The sequence below is a fragment of the Pipistrellus kuhlii genome, unplaced genomic scaffold (genome assembly GCF_014108245.1).
Source record: "Pipistrellus kuhlii isolate mPipKuh1 unplaced genomic scaffold, mPipKuh1.p scaffold_m20_p_6, whole genome shotgun sequence".
Taxonomy (NCBI): domain Eukaryota; kingdom Metazoa; phylum Chordata; class Mammalia; order Chiroptera; family Vespertilionidae; genus Pipistrellus; species Pipistrellus kuhlii.
The window spans coordinates 22131508-22154620 of NW_023425562.1; the positions used below are offsets into that span (position 1 = coordinate 22131508).

General features: G+C 55.0%; 3 protein-coding genes across 6 annotated transcripts; 1 reads left to right on the forward strand and 2 right to left on the reverse strand.

The window, feature by feature from the left end:
• Positions 1-826: 826 nt before the first annotated feature.
• Positions 827-2904, reverse strand: NEURL2 (neuralized E3 ubiquitin protein ligase 2). Its single transcript, XM_036417945.2, has 2 exons — positions 1844-2904; positions 827-1060 (listed from the first exon to the last, which is right to left on the reverse strand). Exons 1-2 carry the CDS (start codon positions 2583-2585, stop codon positions 945-947), a joined length of 858 nt encoding a protein of 285 aa, XP_036273838.1. The 5' UTR covers positions 2586-2904; the 3' UTR covers positions 827-944.
• On the forward strand, positions 2830-8511 carry CTSA (cathepsin A). The gene is made up of 15 exons (XM_036417943.1): positions 2830-2972; positions 3144-3328; positions 3501-3612; positions 3785-3835; positions 3929-4015; positions 4253-4408; positions 4724-4815; positions 5135-5219; positions 5768-5859; positions 5948-6026; positions 6110-6249; positions 6819-6894; positions 7561-7650; positions 7814-7918; positions 8171-8511. The coding sequence occupies exons 1-15, from the start codon at positions 2919-2921 to the stop codon at positions 8252-8254; spliced, it is 1488 nt and encodes a 495-aa protein (XP_036273836.1). The 5' UTR covers positions 2830-2918; the 3' UTR covers positions 8255-8511.
• On the reverse strand, positions 8446-19417 carry LOC118707532 (phospholipid transfer protein). 4 transcript variants are annotated; one of them, XM_036417940.2, is made up of 17 exons: positions 19316-19417; positions 18614-18838; positions 18429-18528; positions 17674-17802; positions 17229-17384; positions 15592-15655; positions 15449-15512; positions 14684-14775; positions 13576-13752; positions 13428-13487; positions 12707-12709; positions 11443-11607; positions 11282-11349; positions 9637-9679; positions 9470-9533; positions 9313-9389; positions 8446-8762 (listed from the first exon to the last, which is right to left on the reverse strand). In XM_036417940.2, exons 2-17 carry the CDS (start codon positions 18711-18713, stop codon positions 8628-8630), a joined length of 1497 nt encoding a protein of 498 aa, XP_036273833.1. In that variant the 5' UTR covers positions 18714-18838; positions 19316-19417; the 3' UTR covers positions 8446-8627. The 4 variants fall into 4 exon arrangements, with proteins under 4 accessions (XP_036273833.1, XP_036273832.1, XP_036273834.1 ...); XM_036417939.2 differs by having other exon boundaries at positions 19326-19384; XM_036417941.2 differs by lacking the exon at positions 19316-19417 and having other exon boundaries at positions 18614-18853.
• Positions 19418-23113: the final 3696 nt, after the last annotated feature.

Consider the following 23113-nt stretch of genomic DNA (forward strand, 5'->3'; position numbering starts at 1 on the left):
GTGTGTCTCTTTAAAAATTTAATGAATTTTTAAAATAAAATATGTTTTCTCTTCCCCTGTTCAGGTAGCTCAGGTGGTTAAAGAATCATCCCTGCCGAAACCGGTTTGGCTCAGTGGTAGAGCGTCAGTCTGCGAACTGAAAGGTCCCGGGTTTGATTCCGGTCAAGGGCATGTACATTGGTTGCGGCACATCCCCGGTGGGGGGTGTGCAAGAGGCAGCTGGTCGATGTTTCTCTCTCATCGACGTTTCTGGCTCTCTATCTTTCTCTCTTCCTCTCTGTAAAAAAAAAAATCAATAAAATATATTTAAAAAAAGAATCATTCCTGATACACCAAGTCACTCTGATACACCAAGGTTGTGGGTTCAGTCCCTAGTTGGGGCACACACAGGAATCAACCAGTGGATAAACAAATAGGTGGAATAACAAATTAATGTTTCTGTCTCTCCCCCTTCCCCTGTGAAAAATCAATGAATGTTTATTTATTTTAAAAATATTTTTATTGATTTTAGAGAGGAAGGGAGAGGGATAGAGAGATAGAAACATCAATGATGAGAGAGAATCACTGATTGCCTGCCTCCTGCACGCCTCCTACTGGGGACCAAGCATGCAACCCAGGCATGTGCCCTTGGCTGGAATTGAACCTGGATCTCTTCAGTCCACAGGCCAGCGCTCTATCCGTTGAGCCAAACCGGCTAGGGCTGAATGAATTTTTAAAATAAATAAAAATAAAATGCTGTCTCTTGCTCTGACGTGCTAACCAGCCCACAGTCATTCTAAAAGAAGTGCTCCTCACAGGCTGCAGGGGCCAGGAGACCCTTTAATGATCAGCACTGGCTGTGTTTATTTCTTGTTCGGGCTCACAGCAGGATGGCCATTCAGACCAGCCACAGCTCTGGGGCCAGGACGCGACCTTGGCCCCTGCTCCAGGGCAGCTGCAGGCCTTCACTCATACTTGCAGAAATCCTTAAGTCCTTTGGGCAGGTGGAGCCCATCAATGGCCAAACGGTGCACCACGCTCCTCTGGATCACCAGGCGGCACAGGGTCTGCAGGGATGGCACTGTGGAAAGAAGATGGTCAGAGGCAACCTGAGCAGAAGGGTAGGTCTAAAGATCTAGGTCTTGGTTGTCCCCCCACCCCCTTTGTCATTAAGTTGAGCAACTCCCTTCTACTCTCTATCGATTGATCCCTCGTGACTCATGGGGCTGTACTTGTGCTTGAGATAAGCACCTCTTTCACAATTCTTTCACAATGCTGCAGCCCTATTTCTAGTGTAACACTCAGTACCCTCCCTCCCCCTCCCCCCCCACTTAGCAGCTTCTGGGGGCAGGGATAGTTTCTGATTTAGCTGTGCAACTCTAGCCTCAAGCACAGAGTGGGCTCTGGTTCACTGAATACATAAAATGTGATCAGAGGTCCAAATAAAGGATTTATCGGGGCTCTAATGAACCAAATCTCAGGATTAAGAAGCTCTCAATCTGGAGTCTGTGATGTCTTTAAACTGGTATGCCCAAATCCAGGAACATTATTTTAATAAAAGAGCACACAACTCTCAAAAAGGCCCTGAATCTAAAATCAGTTCGGATTAATACAGAAAATAATATCAAAGCCAGAGGGAACTTGGAAGGCATCCTAATCAGTCACAGCCAAGACGGTAACTGAGGCCCAGAGCTAAGGAACGACTTATCCAAGACCACAAGCAGTGGCATAATATGGGGTCAGATTCCCCGCCTTTTAAATTAATGCTGGACAGACCAAGGCCTTGAGCTGGCTCGGAAGCCTAGCAAGTTCAGGTCCCACACTGGGCCAGGAGGGGTCGCTATCTAGGAGGTGGGATACCTACAGCCATACTCAAGCTGGACCAGGCGCACGCTCTTAGTGGAGGCAAACACGTCCACCACTGCGTAGAGGGGCTGGGCAGCTGGCAGCCCCCGGGCGCTGGGGCCCATGTCCTCGCCATTGATGACGATGTGCATGTCGGCTGTGCCGTCCGGGCGTGGGCAGAAGAGAACGCCCAGGCGGCTACGGCGCGCGGTCGGAGGCAGCACGTTCAGCTCATAGAGCTGGTCCAGGAGGTGGCTGTAGAGTCCGGGCCGACTGCGGCCCACCAAGCGGTCGCGGGGAATGCGAAACTGCTCAATGCACAGATACGGTTCCACCAGGAGGGCTGGGGGTCGGCAGGGGACCGCTGCCTCTGCAGCCGGGCGGCCCTCCCGGGGCACGCGGTTGTGGTGGCGCGTGATGGCGAAGACCCAGGTGTGGCCGAGGCTGACCAGGTCAGGCAGCGAGAACTCAGGCACGGGCGCCAGACTGGCGGGGTCCAGCGCAGTCAGGCCGAGGCGCAGGTGGCCGCACCAGCCCAGCTCTTTCTCCTCGATCTCGACCAGAAATATCTGGCCCGGGGCCAGCGGCTCGCGACTGAAGCACACGCCGTGAGCGAAGCTCTCCACGCGCGTGGCCCGCGTCCCAGAGGGGTCCACGCGGATGTTGGCGCCGTGCACCCGGTGGAAGCGGGTGGGAGAGGGCTCGGGGCGCGCGGGCCCCCAGGGCGCACCCAAGTCCATGGGGTCGGAGACAGCAGCCATCGCCCCGCCATGAGCCAGGCCTGTGGGCGCCGGGGACTATTTTGGGCAGCTGGCTCAGAAGGTGACCGCGGAGGAATGGAAGGTATTCCCCCCTACACTCGCCCCGGAGCCTCTGTCCGGGGGGTCCTAGTGCCGCTTCATTAAGCCATTCCGCCTCAAACCGCCCCGTGGAAGGCTGGGGGGGATCCTGGCAGTCCAAACCCAGTCATCTGATCACGGGCACCAGAGATGTGACCTTGGAGGCCCCCGCCCCGCCCTTCCCGGGTCGGCATTCCCTGCCGAGCCGCGGGAGGCTGTCACGTGACGCCAGAGCACACGTGACGCGGCGCACACATGACTTCCCGCCGCCCGACAGCTCACGGAGAACAAGGACGCGGGGGAGCAGAGGTGAGGGGACGCCGAAGGCGGGGAGGGATCCCGGACCCCCCGGCGGCGCGCGGAGCGAGCGGGGGAGGCCGGGCTGGGAGCAGGGGCTGGGGAGCGCCGCCAGCTCCTCCCCGGGGACGGCTGCCCGCAGCCCGGCAGCCAGTGAACAGCCGGCGCCCGCTTCCTCCCCAGATGGTCCGAGCCGCGCCGTCGCCGCTCTTCTTCCCGCTGCTGCTGCTGCTGCTCGGGTCGCCCCGAGGCGAGGCAGCCCCCGATCAAGACGAGATCCAGTGTCTTCCCGGGCTGGCCAAGCAGCCATCTTTCCGCCAGTACTCGGGCTACCTCAAAGGCTCGGGCTCCAAGCATCTCCACTACTGGTCCGCGGCTCTCCCTCCCAGGGCGGGGGGAGGAGGGAGCACAGTGATGCCCCCCCTGGGGAGAGGACGCGGGGTGGGGGTTCTGAAGATTCCTGAGGGAGCCTTAGCAGCAGGGAGGTCTGGAAGAGGCCCCTAAACCTGCACCCACTCAGGCCTGACCCCTCCCTCCCAGGTTTGTGGAGTCCCAGAAGGATCCCAAGAGCAGCCCTGTGGTGCTCTGGCTCAATGGAGGGCCGGGCTGCAGCTCCCTAGATGGCTTCCTCACCGAGCACGGCCCCTTCCTGGTGAGTGGAAAGCAGCCCTCTCCTCCATGACCCAGGGATAGGAGAGGAAGGGGACATTCCCAAAGAAAAGGGACTTTGGTTTTCCCCCCCAAAATGTGCTTTTTCTGAGCCTTACTTTATCTGTACCATCGGCTTGACATGGTGGCTAATCAGCCATATCTTTCCTCCTCAGATCCAACCAGATGGTGTCACCCTGGAGTACAACCCCTACTCTTGGAACCTGGTAGGGGCAGGGGCGGTGCTGTGGGTCCTGTGGGATGTCTGGGCACTTGGTCGGGTGTGGCGCTCTCTGCAGCTGTTTCCTCATCCCTTCTAGATTGCCAACGTGCTGTACCTCGAGTCCCCAGCAGGGGTGGGCTTCTCCTACTCCAAGGACAAGTATTATGCGACCAATGACACTGAGGTGAGCCCTGCACCTGCCCGTGTGCCCAGCCTCCCTGGTTTTCTAAGGGTGGCATGGTACAGGCAAAGACCATGGCTCTGGAGTCCTTTTTTGGCTGTTAAATGCTACCCGGTGTGATCCTGTCACTGTGAAGCCACTTCCTCTTGCACAAACAGGGTGGGTTGGTATATCATTATCTGGAGATCCTTTCCAGCTCAGATACCAGTCTCCGGGTCCCCTCCATCCTGCCATCCCCAGGTCGCGCAGAGTAATTTTGAGGCCCTTCAAGATTTCTTCCGCCTCTTCCCGGAGTACAAGGACAACGAGCTTTTCCTGACGGGAGAGAGCTATGCCGGCATCTACATCCCCACCCTGGCTGTGCTGGTCATGCAGGACCCCAGCATGAACCTTCAGGTGTGGGGCTGCGGAAGGGGGAGGAGGAGAAAGTGGTCATAGCTTCCTGATCAGGGAGGTCAGACAGGTCAACTCCGCCATCCAACCCAGACTCCATCACACCCTCACCTCGACCTGGCCTCTCTGTTCGCGTGCCTCCCGTGACAGGAAACTCACTTGTCAGGCTGCCAGCTCTGTTCTCTATGTTTTGTGACCTCCCCCACCCGCACACCCCCACAAGCCACCCTGGTTTCAGTTTCCATATTGCTGAAGGTCTGGGTCAAGGGAAGTTCCTCCTCCCCAGCCTCCCGCTGAACTGGATGCCCTGTTTCACAGGGGCTGGCCGTGGGCAACGGACTCTCCTCCTATGAGCAGAATGACAACTCTCTCGTCTATTTTGCCTACTACCATGGCCTCCTGGGGAACAGGTATGGGAGGGGGGCAGCTGGGCAATCTTCTGGGTGGGACAGGGTCACAAGATCTCAGGTCTGTCCTCCAGGCACACAATATCCTGAGCCCTCCCCTGGTCTGTGAGCAGAAGGTGGGGGCTGGGGTTGTTAGGAGGGTGCTAAGGGGCCTAAGACTATAGATGAGAATTTAAAGGGGACCAAGGAGGGCTGGTAGGATGGCCCAGGGGCAGCTAGGTTGGGGACCTACATACACACCCTGTGATATATTTCCTCCACCATGGGAGGTTGGAAGGAGGAAGTGGGTCTCTAAGCACTTTCACTCTGATCTCCTCTCCAGGCTCTGGTCTTCCCTGCAGACCCACTGCTGCTCTCAAAGCAAGTGTAACTTCTACGACAACAAAGACCCAGAATGTGTGAACAGTGTAAGGTCCTGCCCCTACCGCGTGTCATCCTGGTACCCCCAGTCCTGAGAACGGGACCACATCTCCTCCTGGGGGACTCCCTGCCCCCACCCCTATTATTGTCCTGCATGCTTCAGCGATCGGGGTTCTGTGGGACACATAAATACGGATGCCAAGCCATCACCACATCCTGTGGTTTTTCTAGGTAAATCCCCTCACCCATGGGAGAGAAAGGTGTTTTCTGATCTATCACCTGCCCGGTGCCAGGGCACATCATATAATCGTCAGTTTCTCTTTCAAGGGAGATGTATCATTCACATTTTCAGATAAGGAAACTGAGGCCAAGAATGTTGAAGTCACAGTGCTAGGAAGTAGAAGCACTAGGATTTGAACCCAGGTCTAGCTCATTCCTTCCACTGAGCCTCATTTTCCCTGTGTGTGTGTGAAAAAAAGTAGAGAAAGGGTAATGACAGGGTGGGGTAGGAAAGCGCTAAGTCTTGGGACAAGTTGATGATGTCACGGGGAAGCCAGGTTTTCGTAAAGCATGGTGGCGCGGGGTGCCGTTGCAGCTCCAGGAAGTGTCTCGCATCGTGGCCAGCTCTGGTCTCAACATCTACAACCTCTATGCCCCGTGTGCTGGGGGGGTGCCAGGCCATGTGAGGTAAGAGCTGCTTGGGTGCCCATTGGGCCAACTGCAGCCCCCTCTTGAGGCTCAAGCACCTATCCCCTCCCCCCCCCTTCTCTTCCAGGTATGAGAAGGATACTGTCGTGGTCCAGGATTTTGGCAACATCTTCACTCGCCTGCCAATGAAGCGAACGTGGCATCAGGTGTGCGAGAGTCTGGGCTTCTTCTGGGGGTCGGGAGAGGCAGGCAGGGAGGTGAAGACCCTGACTCTGTCTGTGCCCCTCAGGCACTGCTGCGTTCTGGGGATAGGGTGCACCTGGACCCCCCCTGCACCAACACCACAGCCACCTCCACCTACCTCAACAACCCTTTCGTGCGGAAGGCCCTCCACATCCCCGAGCAGCTGCCTGGCTGGGACATGTGCAAGTGAGGTTCTGTGGCTGCCAGTGGCTGGGGGTTGACGGCCTGGTGGGGCTTGTGGGCATCAGAAAAGCCCCCCGGAATCTTTTGGCACTCGGGGCAGCAGTGAGTTGTTTTCCAGGGTGTTTAAACCCTACGTTGGTTTTCAGCCAGTTCATTCTTATTTGGCCAGGTGTTTGTTAAAATAGTAGACACGCTCCCAACCCCCTCCCTCACCTCCACTCCAGTGCCATCCCAGCAGCTCAGCTCTCTGTTGACCAGAGGAAAAAGGTGATGAGAGGCAAGCAGGGACCACTTGCCCTACTGTTCTGTGCTGTGGTTCTCACACCTACGAGCCTCTATGCTCTACGTGCCAGTTGCATCCAGTCCTTGAAACAACCAAAGTGTCCCTGTGCACTTCTAAATGAGAGTGGGTTGAAGACCTCTGAGGTCCAGCCCCCACTTAGAGAAGCAGCATGCCGAGGAGGATGAGTCCCAGCTGTCTGCCTCCTAGGCTAGAGCCTGGGGTTATGAGAGGTCTGATCTGTTGACTCATTCTTTCCCTGCCTGGTCTTCCCGGGCCCGTGCGCCTGCAGCTTCCTTGTGAATATACAGTACCGCCGCCTCTACCAAAGCATGAATTCCCAGTACCTGAAGCTGCTTGCCCCACAGGTGAGTAGGGGCAGCACAGCTGGGTACACCAGCAGCCTCAGGGCCTGGAGCAGGGTGGTAAGGCAGAGGAAACTGGAAGCTAAAACTCCAAGAAGTGAAGCACTTGCCCTAGGTCCTGTAGTTGGGCGGGTCAGGATTTGAATCTGGCTTTGGCCCACCCCATGCTGCTCTGGTGTAGGAGGTTGAGGGGTCTGCATTGACCAAGAAGCCTTTAGGGTGAGAAGAGCTAGTCAGATGGTGTTACAGATAGGCAAATGGAGGTCCAGGATGGGAGAGGTCTTGTCCAAGGTCACCTAGGAGACACTAGCAGAGCCAGGTTAGGACCAGGTCTGTATGCACAGTGGTTAGAGCGTGGGCTGAGGGTCAGATTGCCTGGGTGCGAGTTTCTTTACTAGCCATGTGACCCTACACAGCTTTCTCACATATCTTGAGGCTCGGTTTCCCCAGCTGTAAAATGGGATTAATCATGGCACCCGCCTTCATAGGGAAAGCATTTCATAGAGCACTGGACGTGTAGGAAAGCAGTCAGAAAGCACAAGCACGTCCAGGTCCACCCTGTTTAGCTGGGCCCCTTGAATTCCCTGAGGGGGAGGTAGGGCTTGAACCGGATAAGGGCGGAGACCTGGGCTTGTCCCAGACCTCCCACTTTCCCCTGCTCCACTCCAGAAATACCGGATCCTGCTCTACAACGGAGATGTGGACATGGCCTGCAACTTCTTGGGGGATGAGTGGTTTGTGGATTCCCTCAACCAGAAGGTCAGGCAGGGACGGTGGCCCGGGGAGGCTGGTGCAGGGGCGGGGGGAGCAGCCTGGCCGATGGAGCAAACCTGGAGTTCCCGCCCTGGAGGCCTCGAGGCCCCGCGTCTGTGAGCAGGGCTGGCGGGTGGCTGCCGGCTGCTAATGGTTCCTGGTGGCGCAGGTGGAGGTTCAGCGCCGGCCCTGGTTAGTGAACTATGGGGACAGCGGGGAGCAGATCGCCGGCTTCGTCAAGGAGTTCTCCCACATCGCCTTTCTCACCATCAAGGTGGGGCCTGGGCCTGGCGAGGGCGGGCTGGCTGGAGTGAGAGGGATGGGGCAGGACCCACCTGGTCTTTCCTTCCCATTTCCCTTTATGCTGGGTTCCATCTGGCCCCCCAAGGGAGGGAGAGTAGGGGATGAAGATTGGAAGGTTTGGGGCCGGTGGGTGGAGGAGGAACGTCATTGGCTGGGGGGATCCAATGGGATGAAGGAAGCCCCCAGGGGCAGGGAGGGAATCTTACAAAGCTTTGCTTCTCAGGGCGCTGGACACATGGTCCCCACCGACAAGCCCCTGGCTGCCTTCACCATGTTCTCCCGCTTCCTGAACAAGCAGCCATACTGATGACCACGGGGGCAGCTCCTCCTGCCTCTCCCGCTAGAAGGGAGGGCCTCCTTAATGCAGATTCCCCTGCAGGGCAGTGAGGGACTGAGCACTTTATTCCTGTCGGGCAGGGCCTGAGCCCTCCCTGCTTACACAATGCCCTTCATGCACTGATGCCGCCCAGGAACACAACGGAGCTCGCACAGCCCGCCGGGAGGAGGGACGGACTGTGATTGATGGACTGAGTGCGATTACGAAATTAAATTTGGTACCACTTACAACCTCCTCTTCTCCGTGGCACTGGGGGTTAAAGAGGTACTGCGAGCTGTGGGGGGCGGAGGAGGGGATAAGAGGCATTGGTCCTGAATGCAACTGCCAGGGGCGGGGCTGGGGCTCAGGCAGCTGCTGTGGAGGGTGGGGGGGCACTGGGTGCCCCGGAGTCCACGGTGTTCGCAGGCCGCCGGTTCTTCTCAATCACCTCTCGCAGCCCTTCGGCAAAGTGCAGGTCAGCCCCGATGGTGAGGAAGCCCTGTGCAGCGGGGCAGGGGAGGAAGTCCATTCATTCCAGTACTGAGGCCAGAGTTTAGAGAGACAGAGAGAGCCTTGGCCTGGGGGCTTCTCAAACTAGTGGGACAGATGGAACAGCAAAGCAGTTATAACTTGCTGTGAAGGGTGCTGAAATAGAGGCTGCAGGAATACAGCCCGTGGGGCTCCAGGAGGGCTTCCCGGAGGAGGTGACCTCTTTGCTAAGACCTGAAAGATGAACAGGCATGGGAGCTGGAATCATTCCAAGGTGAGGGCCCAGCCTGTACAAAGGGCTAGAGGGGCCTGATGTAAGATTAAAGTGGGAGGGTGGGGATAAAAGGGAGAGATCAACCAAAGGACTTACTGCATACATGAGCCTAACCAGTGGTCAAGGACAATAGGGGGTTGAGGGGATGAGGACAAATATGTGATACCTTAATCAATAAAGAAATGAAAAACAAAAGAAAAAACAAAACGGGAGGGAGCCATTGATGAGGGAGGAGCTGCTGAGGAAGGGAAGGCTCTGCCCGCCTTCTCCATCGCGCCCCACTCACCGCGTGGTTCGTCACCACCTCTCGCACAAAGTCCATCCCCTCGGGCAGTGGGATCTGCACCCCACGTCGGAGCCGTTCTGTGGGTGGGAACAGCTGGCTCAGTCTGGGCCCACCCAGGTCCCTTGCCTGCCCTCCCACCTCATACCCCGAACCCTACCATTGAGCAGGGGCATCACCCCAAACTGCAGCATGGTCTTCAGGGGGGCCTGCAGCGGGATCAGCTGGGAGGGAGGTGGGGAGGAGTCAGGGTGGGAGGAGCGGCTGGGCTTACCTTAGCCGCTCACCCTGACCCCAGCCTCGGCCCACCCACCATTCCCAACTCACTGCCAGCGACTCCAGCGCAGACTGGTTGGAGTAGATTCGGAACCTGTGGGAGAGAGAAATGCCTGGTGGTGTACCTCCCCTCCACTAGGCCTCCCAGGCCAGCAGAAGCCCGAGTTTCAGTCTTAGGTGTCCCACCTCTGCACCTTCCCAGGGGGTCCTACCACTCCAGGTGTGCATTATTTTTTTTTAATATATTTCTATTGACTTCCAAGAGTGAAGGGAGGAGAGAGAGCTAGAAATATCAATGATGGCAGAGAATCATCCATCAGCTGCCTTCTGCATGCCCCCTACTGGGAACTGAGCCTGCAACCTGGACATGTGCCCAGACCGGGAATGAAACATGACCTGGCTCATAGGTGATGGTCATAGGACATCCAGATGTGTCTTCTTGGTGAGCCACTTCTCCTTCTAGGTCTCTTTTTCCCCACATTGGCTGCTGCTTATTTGTCAAGCACTTCCTACGTGCCAGACTTCCGCGGATAGCTTGTTTTATTTGTTATTATTATTGTTAATCCTCGCTAGTGGATGTTTTTCCATGGATTTTATTTATTTATTTTTTTAGAGGGAGAGGGAGAGAGAGAGCATTGATTGGTTGCTTCCTGCATGTGCCCCAACGGGGGCCAGGGATCAAACCTGAAACCTTCCCATGCATGGTCCGACACTTTAGCCACTGAGCAGCACTGTGAGGGCATGTGCCGCTTATCTTTAACAAGACGTACAGTCCAGCCCTACCTGGTTTGGCTCAGTGGATAGAGCGTCAGCCTGCAGACTGAAGGGTCTCGGGTTCAAGGGTAAATGCCCAGGTTGCCAGCTCGGTCTTTAATAGGGGGTATTCAGGAGGCAGCTGATCAATGATGTTCTCATTGATATTTTTAATCTCCCTCTCCTTTCCTCTCTCAAATCAATAGAATAAAATAATAAATAAATAAAAAGTACAGAGCTTACTCCCTGCCAGACACTAAATGTGTTTAAGAAGTTAAAATCCTGGCCAGGTAGTTCAGTTAGAGCATCATCCCAATGTGCCAAAGATGCCGGGTTCTACGACGTCAGGGCACACACCAGAGGTAAGGAATGAATGCATCAATGAGTGGAATAATAAATCAGTGTTTCTCGCCGAAACCAGTTTGGCTCACTGGATAGAGCGTCAGCCTGCGGACTGAAGGGTCCCAGGTTTAATTCTGATCAAGGGCATGTACCTTGGTTGCGGGCACATCCCCTGTGGGGGGCGTGCAAGAGGCAGCTGATTGACTCTCTCATCAATGTTTCTAACTCTCTATCCTTCCTTTCTGTAAAAAATCAATTATATATATATATATATATATATATATATATATATATATATATATATATATATTATCAGCGTTTCTCTCCCCTATCCAAAATCAATAAATTTTTTAAAAAATTACAAAGCTAAGTTGTGCTGGGTTCCTGCCAAAACCCATGTTCTGAGGCGCTCGGTGTGACTGAGCATGTCACTTCGGGTTTGGTCCTCGCTCAGCGAGCACTCTGTGAAGAGACCACAGCTCCTCGGTGGCTCGTTGGAAAGATGGAACTTTAGCGCCCGTTCTGTAGGCACGGGTGATTGTCCCGAAGACACTGAGGCCCAGAGGCTAAGGGCTCGGGGGTTCCCAGCCGCCTCTCATACTTGCGCAGGTCCAGGTGCACGCGCAGCGCGTTTCCCCGGAGGGCCATCTTGGCGCTGAGGCGGGCGTCCTGCGGGAACGTGCGGAGGGGCCGGTGTTACTGACCAGGCAGGTCCCCAGCCCGCTCTCTCCAGCCCTCACAGCCCTCACTCCGGTGCCCCACCATGATCATGCTGGACAGCTGGACCTCCGGCTGGTTGGGTGGGACCAGGGTGATGGAGACACTGGCCGTGACAGAGATGGTGGTGCCCGAGGGCTTGATGGTGCAGTGCGGTGGTGCCAGCACACGCAGCTCCAGCTTCAGCGGGGAGTCCAGCACTGCAGGGGTCTGCGGGCGGAGCAGGGAGGCCGGGTCAACCCCGGGTCTGTTCCCAGGTGAGCCCCGGAGGAGGGGGGCTCGAGGTCTGCCCTCTGAGAGCCCCGAGGACAAATACGGAAAAGGTGAAGCTTCCCAGCCTGCAGGTTTGTGTCCAGCCTCTGTGCCTCACCAATGTCTTATTCTAAGGAGGTCCCTTCCTTCCCTCTCCGCTCTCAGTTCTCAGTGTTCATGACCCATCGCCCATCCACACTCCTCGGAGACAGTCTGCTTTCCACTCCCAGTCCCCTGCCCTGGCTCCTTTCTCAAACTGCTGTGCTGTTGCTTGTAGGGGGCAGTGTGGAGAGCTGCTGGGTTTCCACACGGATCAAGTGCTTACTCTTAACCAGACATTTCATTCACCCTCACCACAACCACGTGAGGCAGGCATTCTTTTTGGAGGTGGGGAAGTTAGGGCCCACAGAGGTTAAGTAACTTGTTAGAGGTTATGTAGTTACTCATAACTGGGATGCAAACCCGGGCAGTCCGGCAATAAAGTCCATGCTCTGAACGGCGCTTGGCCGAACATTTGATGATGTGGTGATAGCAATAACAACAGCAGCTAGTGGGAACTGGTTTGGCTCAATGGATAGAGCGTCGGCCCGCGGACTGAAAGGTCCCGGGTTTGATTCCGGTCAAGGGCATGTACCTTGGTTGCGGGCACATCCCCAGTGGGGGGTTTGCAAGAGGCAGCTGATCGATGATTCTCTCTCATCAATGTTTCTCTCTCTCTCTCTTTTTTTTTAAATATATTTTATTGATTTTTAACAGAGAGAAAAGGAGAGATAAAGAGCTAGAAACGTCGATGAGAGAGAAACATCGACCAGCTGCCTCTTGCACACCCCCTACCAGGGATGCACCCGCAACCAATGTACATGCCCTCGACCGGAATCGAACCTGGGACCTTTCAGTCCGCAGACCGACGCTCTACCACTGAGCCAAACCGGCTTTGGCAATGTTTCTAACTCTCTATCCCTCTCTCTTCCTCTCTGTAAAAAATCAATAAATTAAAAAAAAAAAAAAAGCAGCTAGTGTTCAGCGAGCACTTACTCTGTTCCAGGTGCTAGTACACTTGCTTTGTGGATATTAAGTCATTTAATCCTCATGACAGCACTACGAGGTTGTACGTGTAGTGAATGCCAATAGGACCAGGAATCACCGATTCATAATCCAGGTTTATATATCGGCTCCATCATTTACAAAACTGAACCAAGGACACCGAAATACTCTGTGTTAAATTTTAAACTCCCTGCCCTGGCTAGTTTGGCTCAGCGGTTACAGCATCAACCTACAGATGAAAGGGTTGTGGGTTCGATCCCCAGCCAAGGGCACGTACCTCGGGTTCCTTGGTTGCAGGTCGTCCCTGGCCCGTTGGGGCATGTGCAGGAGGCAACCAATGTGTCTCTCTCACGTTGGAGTCCATGTTTCTCTCCCCCTACTTTCCCTCTCTAAAAAAAGTCAATGAAAAAAAAAAGTTCTCTGGTGAGGATATCCCCTTTAAGCAAAGGAAAAAAAGCAAAAAGAATAACATCAGTCATCAAAGCCCCTACACTTCCTTGCAGAGCTTGTGTTCTCATCACGACTTCATGAAGGACAGACGGAGCAGGAACTAGTGAGCCACCTGAACAGACTTAGCCTCAGGCCCAGCCAGGTGAGGAGACTTGGTGAGAGGCCAGGACTTCTGTCTCCTCTATGGCTGCCACTGGGGGCATCCACCTGCACACCTCACTGGTCCCCTGCAGGTGGTGTGCCCACCCACCCTGGCCACCTCCCTCCGTCCCCCCAGCACTCACCTGCAGGACAATGCTCCCGAAGTAGGAGGCCCTCAGCAGCATGTCCAGGTCCTTGGGCACCTGGTCAGGGGAATTGGGGTGAGGCAGGGTCATCAGGAGCTCTATCACCATCACCTCTTGCTCATCCCACACACGGGCCCTGGCATACCTTGTCCCCCACCAGCGACAGCTGCAGGGCCCCCGCCTGGAAGTAGCTGTCCAAAGCCGAGTCAAAGAAAAATTCAGAGAAGGCCACGTACACCATCCGCTCCTCGTCCTGCAGCTGGGGCTCCACTGCCTGGTTAGGCAGGCTGCAGTTCCCCTGGGCCAGGGGATAGAAGGCGCCCTGGAGGGGGGTCAGGGTCAGGACCAAGGCAAATGGGTCCCGCACACGATGTCTCCAGGCCTAGTGCTAGGCACTGGGAGGAGTGGTGGGGAGTTGGACCACGTTGTCCTTGGGGGACCCATAAGGACATTTCTTAAAAGGCAATGGGCCTGGCCAGAGTGGCTCAGCGGTTATGCATTGACCCATGAACCAGGAGGTCATGGTTCGATTCCCACTCAGGGCACATGCCCGGGTTGCAGGCTTGGTCCCGGTAGAAGACATGCCAATCAATGTTCCTCATCCATGTTTCTATCACTTTATCCCTTTTTCTCTAAAAATCAATCTAAACAGCCTGGTTGGCGTTGCTCAGTGGTTGAGTGTCGACCTATGAACCAAGAAGACAGGGTTTGATACCCAGTCAGGGCACATGCCCAGGGTTGTGGTAAAGCCACTTGCTTGGGGTCACACAGCTAGTAAGTTGCAGAGCTAGTATCTGAGCTTCAGGCATTCCAGCTCTGGAGTCTGTGCTCTGAAACTGCTGCCCCCACTAGGAGCAAAGGTGCTATGACATCACCTCTGAGCAAGTCTCCACATTTCTACAGGGGTACTTGACTCGGGATTATGAGGGTGAAATGAGATTATGTGCACAGAGTTTTATGCTCAACTCCTTCAGGGGACTTGGGGAAAATCAGCGCTTGAGCAAAGGCCCTGAGGTAGGAATCGAGGGATATATTTGAGAAAGAGGAACAGGGTGAAGTTAGAAAGTGGGAGGAGGACAGACAAGAGTAACAAGGCCCCAATGCTACACCCGGGAGATGGAGCTAATGCCATAGGCAGTGGGAGCAGCAGCATTCCCAGCAATGGAATCAGAGCTGTGCTTTAGGAAGATGAAACTAGCAACCTTGGGGAGAAGAAGGGAATTGGTGACAGACGCACCAGCCGGGCAGCTCACCCGGAAGTCCATGTCCATGCTGCTGGTGGAGACCACAGGGTCCTTCAGGAGGGAGTAGTCAATGCCAACGAGATGGTCCACAGAGCTTCGTACTGTGGGGAAGAGCTCAAGTTACTCCAAGCTGCGTGAGGCAAGGTGCTTAAGCTGTCTGCGCCTCAGTTTCTCATCCATAAAATACTTCCCTCGCAGGGTTGTTACGAGGATCAAACTAGTTTTGTGTGGAAAGCACTTAGTGCCCGATGTGCATAAGTGCTCAATAATGGCAGCTGTTACTATTTTTACTAGTACTACAACTACAGGGGTTTCATCAAATCTCTAAACAAGATGGCAAGGGATTCCTTTCCCTCATGGTTTCCCCTGCTGCTTTGCTGACCATCCCCACAGCTGACTGGTCACAGCTTTGGAAAAGAGAATTCACGTTAACTAAGCATCTATTAAGTGCCAGGTGATGAACACAAGTAAGATCCCAGCGATCAGCAAGCATATACCGAGGACCTTGACAAACAGCCCCTCAGTTAATCCTCACAGCAGCCCCAGGGGGAGGCCTCACCAGCAAAATGAGGAAACCGAGGCCCGGAGAAACGTGCATACTTAACCTTGGGTCATGCAGTGAGTCAGCAGAGGCCACGTACCGCCCCAGCTGGGGCTCCATGTCCTCTGAAGTACTGAAAGCCAGCTGAGGACCCAGCCTCCTCCTCACCCCCACTCCAGCCCCAGGCCTGACCCAGAGCCCTCTGGCCCCCTCTCCTGCCAGCACCAGCTCACCAGGCACAGTGTCCAGAAGGGAGTTGAGCAGCACCGTCCCTGCATGGTAGATCACTGGGCAGATCTGAGAGGTGGGCACCAGAGTCAGGGTCTTTGAAAGAAAGGTCACCCCCACCGTTCCCCAGACCTGCCACTGCCCACACCTGCTGGTTGAGGAGGAAGTGCATCCCTGAGGTGATGAAGGAGGAGAGAACTTCATACACCATCCTGTGAGGAGAGAGTAGAGTGGTGAGGTGAGTCCAGTCTTGCCCCTGTCCCAATCTAGGTCCAGGAGAAGTCACTGGTCAGGGAGATGGAGGCAGGGAGTTGGACACATCAACTTTGACCTGAATTACAAGCACTTCAATAGAGGTTTTCCGTGACTTGTGCCCCAATCCCCTCATTCTTATTCTCATGACCTCTCCTACACCAGCCTCCCACCGGCCAAGTGAAGCCAGCCAGTTCCTCAAACTCTGCATCTCCACCTCCGTGTGGTTACCCACGCCCTCCCTCCCTCCATGCCCCCATTCCATATTTCCCAGTCTGGGCTCAGATGCTTCCTATTTTAGGCAGTCTCCCCAGACTGCCCTCTGAGCCCCAAGAGCACGTAGTCCCTCTCAAGGCCCCAATGACAAATGTGTTTTTCCCCTCCAACTAGCCTCCGACCTCTTTTCTGAAGCCTTGGGGACTGGCATACACCTTGCTGAACAAGTGAAAAATAGACAGTGTACTTATACCAGATGACAAATCTTCCATTCCCTCTTCCAGACCCTTTTCCAGAACCAGCAAAAAGTCCCCTTCTCAGCCCCAAACCTATTTTTGTTATAACTAGTAAGAGCCAACAAATACTGAGAACCCAATTCATGTCCAATTGTGACACTTATCCTCACCATTAAGTGGCTAGCCACTTATTATTATACTAGAGGCCCAGTGCATGAAATTCGTGCATGGGAAGGTTCCTAGTGGCTGCTGGCTGCTGGCCAGGTCCTGCCTTCGTTCCACACTGCCCTCTGGTGGTCAGTGCATGTCATAGTGAGCAATCAAACTCCTGAGGGGACACTTAGCACATTAGGCTTTTATATATATAGACTAGAGAGCGGTGCATGAAATTCGTGCGATTAACAGCCCCACAGAGGGAGGCCCTGCCTACTGCCACTGGCCAGATTGCCTGGGCCTCCCTCTTTTGGGTGATCATGGAGCTCCCCAGCCAGTGGCCTAGGCTTCCCTCTGTGGACAATCATGGGGTGATGGTGGGGCCCCCCAACCAATCACATCACACCCAACTTGGCAGCGGCAGTCAGTACTGGGTCGCCACGGTGCCCACAACCCAGGAGGGACCGAGAGGTCAGCATTTCAGCCTGCTTGCCAGTCCCCACCCACCCGAGCCTGCTGCGTGTACGCAGCCTGATGATCAGTTGTCCGTTCAGCCATTTTGGATGTTATGGACCCTGGCTCTTTATACACTGAGTGGCCAGATTATTGTGCGTTCAGAGATCATAGTAACTTGGCCACTCAGTGTATATTAGGATGCCAGGTGCTGTTCTAAATAGTTTTACACATATTAACACAAACATGCCTCACAACATCTTATAAAATAGGTTCGATTATCATCCTCATGTTACCAATGAGGAAACTGAGGCACCACGCTTTAGGGACTTGCCAAGGTCACACAGCCAGGGCATGATGGTGCTGAGATTTGGACCCAGTTGGTCTGACTCCCAAGCCTATGCACTTTGCATTGCACCAGGTGGATGGGCCGTGGGGCCCGAAATGAGTGCACTGGGGTTGGGAGTGGGCTTACCTGAAAGTCCCCCCGAAGGCTGCATACAACTTGGAGACAGAGGCCTGGCAGGAGACGTTGGCCACTTTGATTCGGCCAGTGGCGTCTCGGGAGAGCTGCAGAGCTGTGCGGATGGATATGCCCTGGGCAGAGGCATTGATATAGCCCCCATCGTAGCTGCCGGGAGGGGGGACATGGTTAATGTTCCCCCAATCTTGGAGTCAACAAAGCCTTCACTGCCTGCTCCCACACCCCCCTACATCCTGATACCTCTTAATAAGGCTTCACTTTTGCACAGTTTACCAGACATTCTGCCAAACCTAATCAATCCCTAGGAAAGGGATATGACTCCCTATTGTACAGATAAAGAAATGGAGACTCAGAAAGGCTAAGGGATTGCCCACAACCTCACACCCCCAGCCCTCCTGATCCACGTGCCACTCCCCTGAGGGCGCCAGGTCCTCACATGAACCAGTAGAGAAACTGCCTCCGAAAGCGCAGCCCCAGGGAGGAGTTGCTGGTTTGTAGCACCAGCTCCTGCTCTGGCTGGAAGTGGAGCTCAGAGGATGTCAGCTGCAGCTCCGTGACCGTCACCCTGCAGGAGGCCTCAGGGTCACATTCAAGGCCAAGAGGGGATCCCGCCCAACCACGGGGAATTCAGCCCCTCCGCTTCCAGTCCAGGCCTGGGGAAACGGAGGCGTGGAATGGGTCATCCCATTGCCCCTCAAGTGCCCGCCCTGGACTTGGGTGGCTCAACTTGGGCTAGGATAGCTTTCAAAGATGGGCTTCTCCTGACTCAGGTGTCAAAAGTAAGCTTCATCTCTTCTCTTGGAAGCCTTGTTGCTTGCACTCCCTTCCCTCCCACACCCTGGATTTTTGTCTCCATCATCTAAGATCCGAGCCACCTGTCGCCATCACCCTAAACTACAGGCCTTCCTCTGCTCTCGGGACCTCTCCCATTAGCTCCACCCGGTGCCCTAGACCCCACTCTCGTCCACTGGCGAGTTTCTAGACTCCTCTCCTCTGGTGCTCTGTGACCAAGTCTCCGTTTCACCTTGCTGTTCTCAGTCCCGCCTACATCTCCTAGGCCACGCCCATCCGCTAGATCCCACCAATGGTGGCAGGCTTCACCTTCACCGGCTGGCCCCATCCTATTAGGCACCGCCTCATCCACTTGGCCCCGCCCCCAGGTGGAAGCCCCGCCCCGGGGCCCCTGCTCACTCGGAGATGTTGTAGTAGAAGCGGCCCTCGCGGCCTCCCAGGTCCGGGATGGTGATAGTCTCCAGCTCTTGCTCCAGAAAGCGCAGCCCCTCCTGCTTCACTGAGGCCGAAGCGAGACCTCAGCTCCCGCGCCCACCCTCAGGGTGACCCCACACCCACCCGCCCCGCCCGCCCCCACGCCTTACCCAGCTCCAGCGCCTTGGAGGTGATGCGGATCTTGCAGCCGGGGATCTCGGCCTGAGCTCCCGCCAGCAGGGCTAGGAGGAGGGCTGCGAGGTGGGCCATGGCGAGCGGGCCTGGGGGCGAGGTGGGGTCACGGGAGTCACCGGGTCACTAAACTCCCCTCGGATGTCCAACCAGAAGGCGGGGCTGGTCCGGATCGTCACCCTCGAGATAGCTCTTCGGGAAACCTGGACCAGTAACGGTGCCTCCATTGGACAGATGCAGAAAGTGAGGCTCGGAGAGGCGTAGCGGCTGGCGCTCCGGCTTCCAGGGAATGTGGGGCACCGGGGAGGGAGAGGGGGCATCCTTGGCTCCCAAGTGCAACCGTCCCGAGACGAATTTGGACCTTCCGGGGAACAGTCCGGCGTCTCCCCAACAACCTCTCCTTTTCTTTAGCGGAGGGCGGGCCCGGCCAGCACGCTACCATGGGAACGGCTGCACGCGCATTCTTGGGGGGCAGCTTGCGGTCTCCAAGGCCCGGAGCCTGGGGGGGCCAGGGGCGCGGGGCGGAAGGGTCTGCCAGCTCCCCTGGGTCCTAAATCCCCACCATCCGCAATCTGCCTGGTGCCCCCCATCTCAGCGCCCTCCTTCATGGGGTCTCCTCCCCACCCTGGGCTCCGTAGACGCGCTGCTCGGCGAAGGTCTGGGGGAGGATGGGGACGCACCCCAACTCACTGCCGTGGAGCTGGGAAGGGAGGGTCGGCGCAGTCACGGGGGCGGCGGCGGCGCTGGAGGTCCGGGCGGCGGGGTCCGAGCGGCGGGTCCGGGATGCGGGGTCTGGCGGGCCGCGGGTCCCCGGCGCCTTTATAAAGCCCGGCCTCCTCGACCCCCCTCCTCTTCCCGCTCCCTCCGCCTCCCTCATGGGCTGGGAGGGGATGGGGCGGGCCGCTGGCAGCCCGGACAGTGGAGAGAGCTGTAAAGAGCCCCGTGACAAGCCCGGCCTCTGTCAGGGCAAGTGGGGGACCCACGCTGGGCGGAGGGAGGGAAGTGCAGGGGCCGGCCCGCTGGCACCCGCACCAGCAACCCCTGCTTCGCTGGGATCTTGGTACAGATTCCAATTGGCCCTCTCTTCCTGCACGGTTCTGGGCAAGTCACCCCACGGGTCAGTCAGTTCCCTCGTGTAGCAAAATGTGTGTGATTAAAGGAGCTGCCTCGTGGGCCTTTAGTGAGCCCAGGGCGAGCCAGAAAGTCAATGCCAAAGGCACGTTTGTTCCTTCCCTTCCACCCACCATCCGCTCCTTGCCAGGCTTCACTACGAGACCCCCAACTGCCTCTCCTCAAGGGCCCTGGAACCTCTCCCAGGGGGTCCAAGCAAGTCCACACAGGCTGCTGGACTCACCCCACAAGGAGGTTTGGCATTGGCCCGGGAACTGGGTTTTTGTGTGTGAACCCTTGGAGCTGGGCTCTCTGAACAGTAACACCCCGCCCCCATCTCCCTCCGAGGACCTACTGCCTACAGTGCCCGCAGCTCCCAGGACAGCGCAGAGTGGGTGCTTGCTACCTTGTGGTTGTCAAACTGATCAAAGAGGAGAGGGGGAGCAATAATGACGAATGTCCATTGAATACGCATTGAGCGACAAGCGCTCCTGCCCAACTTGTCCTGGTTTGCTCAGGATTTTCCTGGCTTTGAAACGGAATGCCTCAGGAGCCTTTGAGATCTTGCTTCCCAGATGCCATCAGCGTGGCTTACATAAACGCTAACAAAAATTCCCTGAGAGAAAAGGAAGAAACAGAATGTCTCCCTTCCTGGGAACCCTCCAGTACCAGGCGAACCAGGACGGTTGGTCTCCGCAGATCACATGAACTAAGTTAGCTTCGGAATCTGTGAGGTGGGCACTGTTGCTAGCCCTCCTCAGGCAGCTAACGGAAAAGGCCACCCCGTGGCCTCTGGTGGGGAGCCCATGAACTGAGTGCTCATGGGAAGGTGGCCCGTGGGTGGTCACAGCCCAGCAGCTCAAAGCTGAGACTCTTGTGTCTGACAGACCAGGGTTCAAATCCTTGGCTATATATTCTTAGTGCCAATTCTCGGACCCCTCCCTTAGGCAGCTCTGAGCCTCAATGTCCTCATCCTAAAACGGAACCGATAAGCTTACTGCAAGAATATACTAAGTGGGCACAGTGCACGTGCTGGGCATGACACATGGCACACCACTAGCACCAAGTAAATGCTAGCTGTTAGGACTAGGGGCACAAACAGCAGGCAAGCAAGGCAGGAAGGGAGTAAGAGAACAAGGATTCCAGAGGAGGAAGTACTGAGAAGTACGTTTGAACTCTAGTAACCCTCGCTCTTCCTGGAGGAAACCTGGTGGATGTTAGTTTCTTTCCTCTCATTAACTGCAATGCAAGCTCTGCCTTTGTGTCATTGTTGTCTGTATGAGATCTTATCCCTTGCAACTGACCGTTACCCCTTTGGTCCCAATGGGCTATAAATGTAGCTATGCAGCCTTGTAGTAATGGCTTAACCTCTTCGGGCCTGTTTTCTCATCTGGCTTGCTTGTGAGCGTTAAATGAGTTAATGCATTAAAAGGGCTTAATAAGCCCCTACCATTGAGTAAGGGCTCAAAAAAAAAAAAAAAGAAAAAAAAAAAGTTAGCTACAGCCCAGCCAGTGTGGCTCAATGGTTGAGTGTTGACCCATGAACCAGAATGTCACGGTTCAATTCTGGTTGGGGCACATGCCTGGGTTTAGGGCTCAGTCTCCAGTGTGGGGAGTGCAGGAGGCAGCCAGTCAATGATCCTTTCTCATCCTTGATGTTTCTATCCCTCTCTCTCACTCCCTTCCTCTCTCTGAAATCAATAAAAAATAATCTACCCAGTGGCTTTCCATCACACTTGGAATAAACTTCTGCTTCCTTATCCTGATTTCCTGGCCTGTGATAGGGCCTACCCCGTGTCACCTGGCACCACTATAGCCCTTTTTCTTTTTAAAAAAAAAAATTCTTTATTTTATTTTATTGATTTTTTACAGAGAACAAGAGAGGGGGATAGAGAGTTAGAAACATCGATGAGAGAGAATCATCAATCAACTGTCTCTTGCACACACCCCTATTGGGGATGTGCCCGCAACCAAGGTACATGCCCTTGACCAGAATCGAACCTGGGACCTTTCAGTCCGCAGGCCGACGCTCTATCGACTGAACCAAACCAGTTTCTGCCGATAGCCCTTTTTCATTCTGCTGCAGCCACTCTGCCCTTTTTTGTTCCTTTAACCTGCCATTTGAGTTTCCTTGCGCACAGCCTTTGCACTTGCTGTTCCTGTTGCTTGGAATGCTGTTCCACCTAATCACCCTACAGCCGGCTCCTCGTCCTTTCAGTCTCACTTCTTCAGAGAGGTCCTCCCTGACTGCCTAGCAGTAACTCTCAATCACCTCAGCTTGGCTTATTTTCTTGGTAGATCTTGTTACGATTTAATATTGGTTTATTAAGTTACTGGCTAATGGAGACATTATCCCTGGAGAGCTGGGATCCGAGTCTCCATTTCTTCCCCATGTCTAGAACAGGGCCTGGCACAGAGCCGGGGCGAAGTATTTGCTGAGTGGCTGAGCTGGTGTGGAGCCCTCAGAGGTCCCTGGGAGCAGGTGAACCCTACACAAGCCTGGGATTCTTTTCAACCCCTGCACCTTGCCAGTCTCAGGCCAGCTGACTCCAAACACAGTCCTGGCCTGGGCTGGGGGACAGCAAGGGACAGTCACTGGCCTTGATTCCAGGAACTTGCCTACTACGTCCGCCTCTCTCCCTTATTTGGGTTCCTCCTTCCTCCCAAAGCTTGGCCTGAGGATGGGGAGATCAGACTCCCCAAATCCCTTTGCATTTCACTTCTGGCTTTGGAGCGGGGAGGGGAGACTTCCCTCAAAGGGACAAGAAGAAAGCCTTTGTGTGCAGCCAGCACAGGGATGTTGCAAACACAGGAACAACCAACAACGGGATACAAAGCAGCGAGGGGTTTTGGAACCAGACGGACCTGGTTCAAGTCCTTCCTGCTTCTGTCACTTTCTAGAACAGAGGTCAGCAAGCTCTCCTGGTAAAGGGCCAGACAGAATATTTTAGATTTTGCAGGCCCTACAGTTTCTGTCACAGCTGTTCTGCCATGGTAGTGTGGAAGCAGCTCTAAACAATATTTAAGCGAACACCCTGTTCTCTGGATTTGGCCAGTGGGCTGTCGTTTGCCGCCCTTGGATGTAAATTAAAAAGCAAATTTCTTTTTAACAAAAAATATTTTACTAAAACATAAAATTTACACAAGTCTCCAGACAAGCCATATAAAACCGTCACAAGCTTTCCTGGAAGGGAGGGTTCCACATTGACGGTAAGTCACAGTGATAGTTTGGGCCCTGGTGTTTCTTTAATGTTCCCATTTTGGTTCACACAATCACACGTGTCCATCTACAGCGTCTAAATAAAGGGAGACCTGGTTGGAGCTGTTGTAAAGAACTGGTTAGCTGCTTTTATTTTTATTTTATTTTA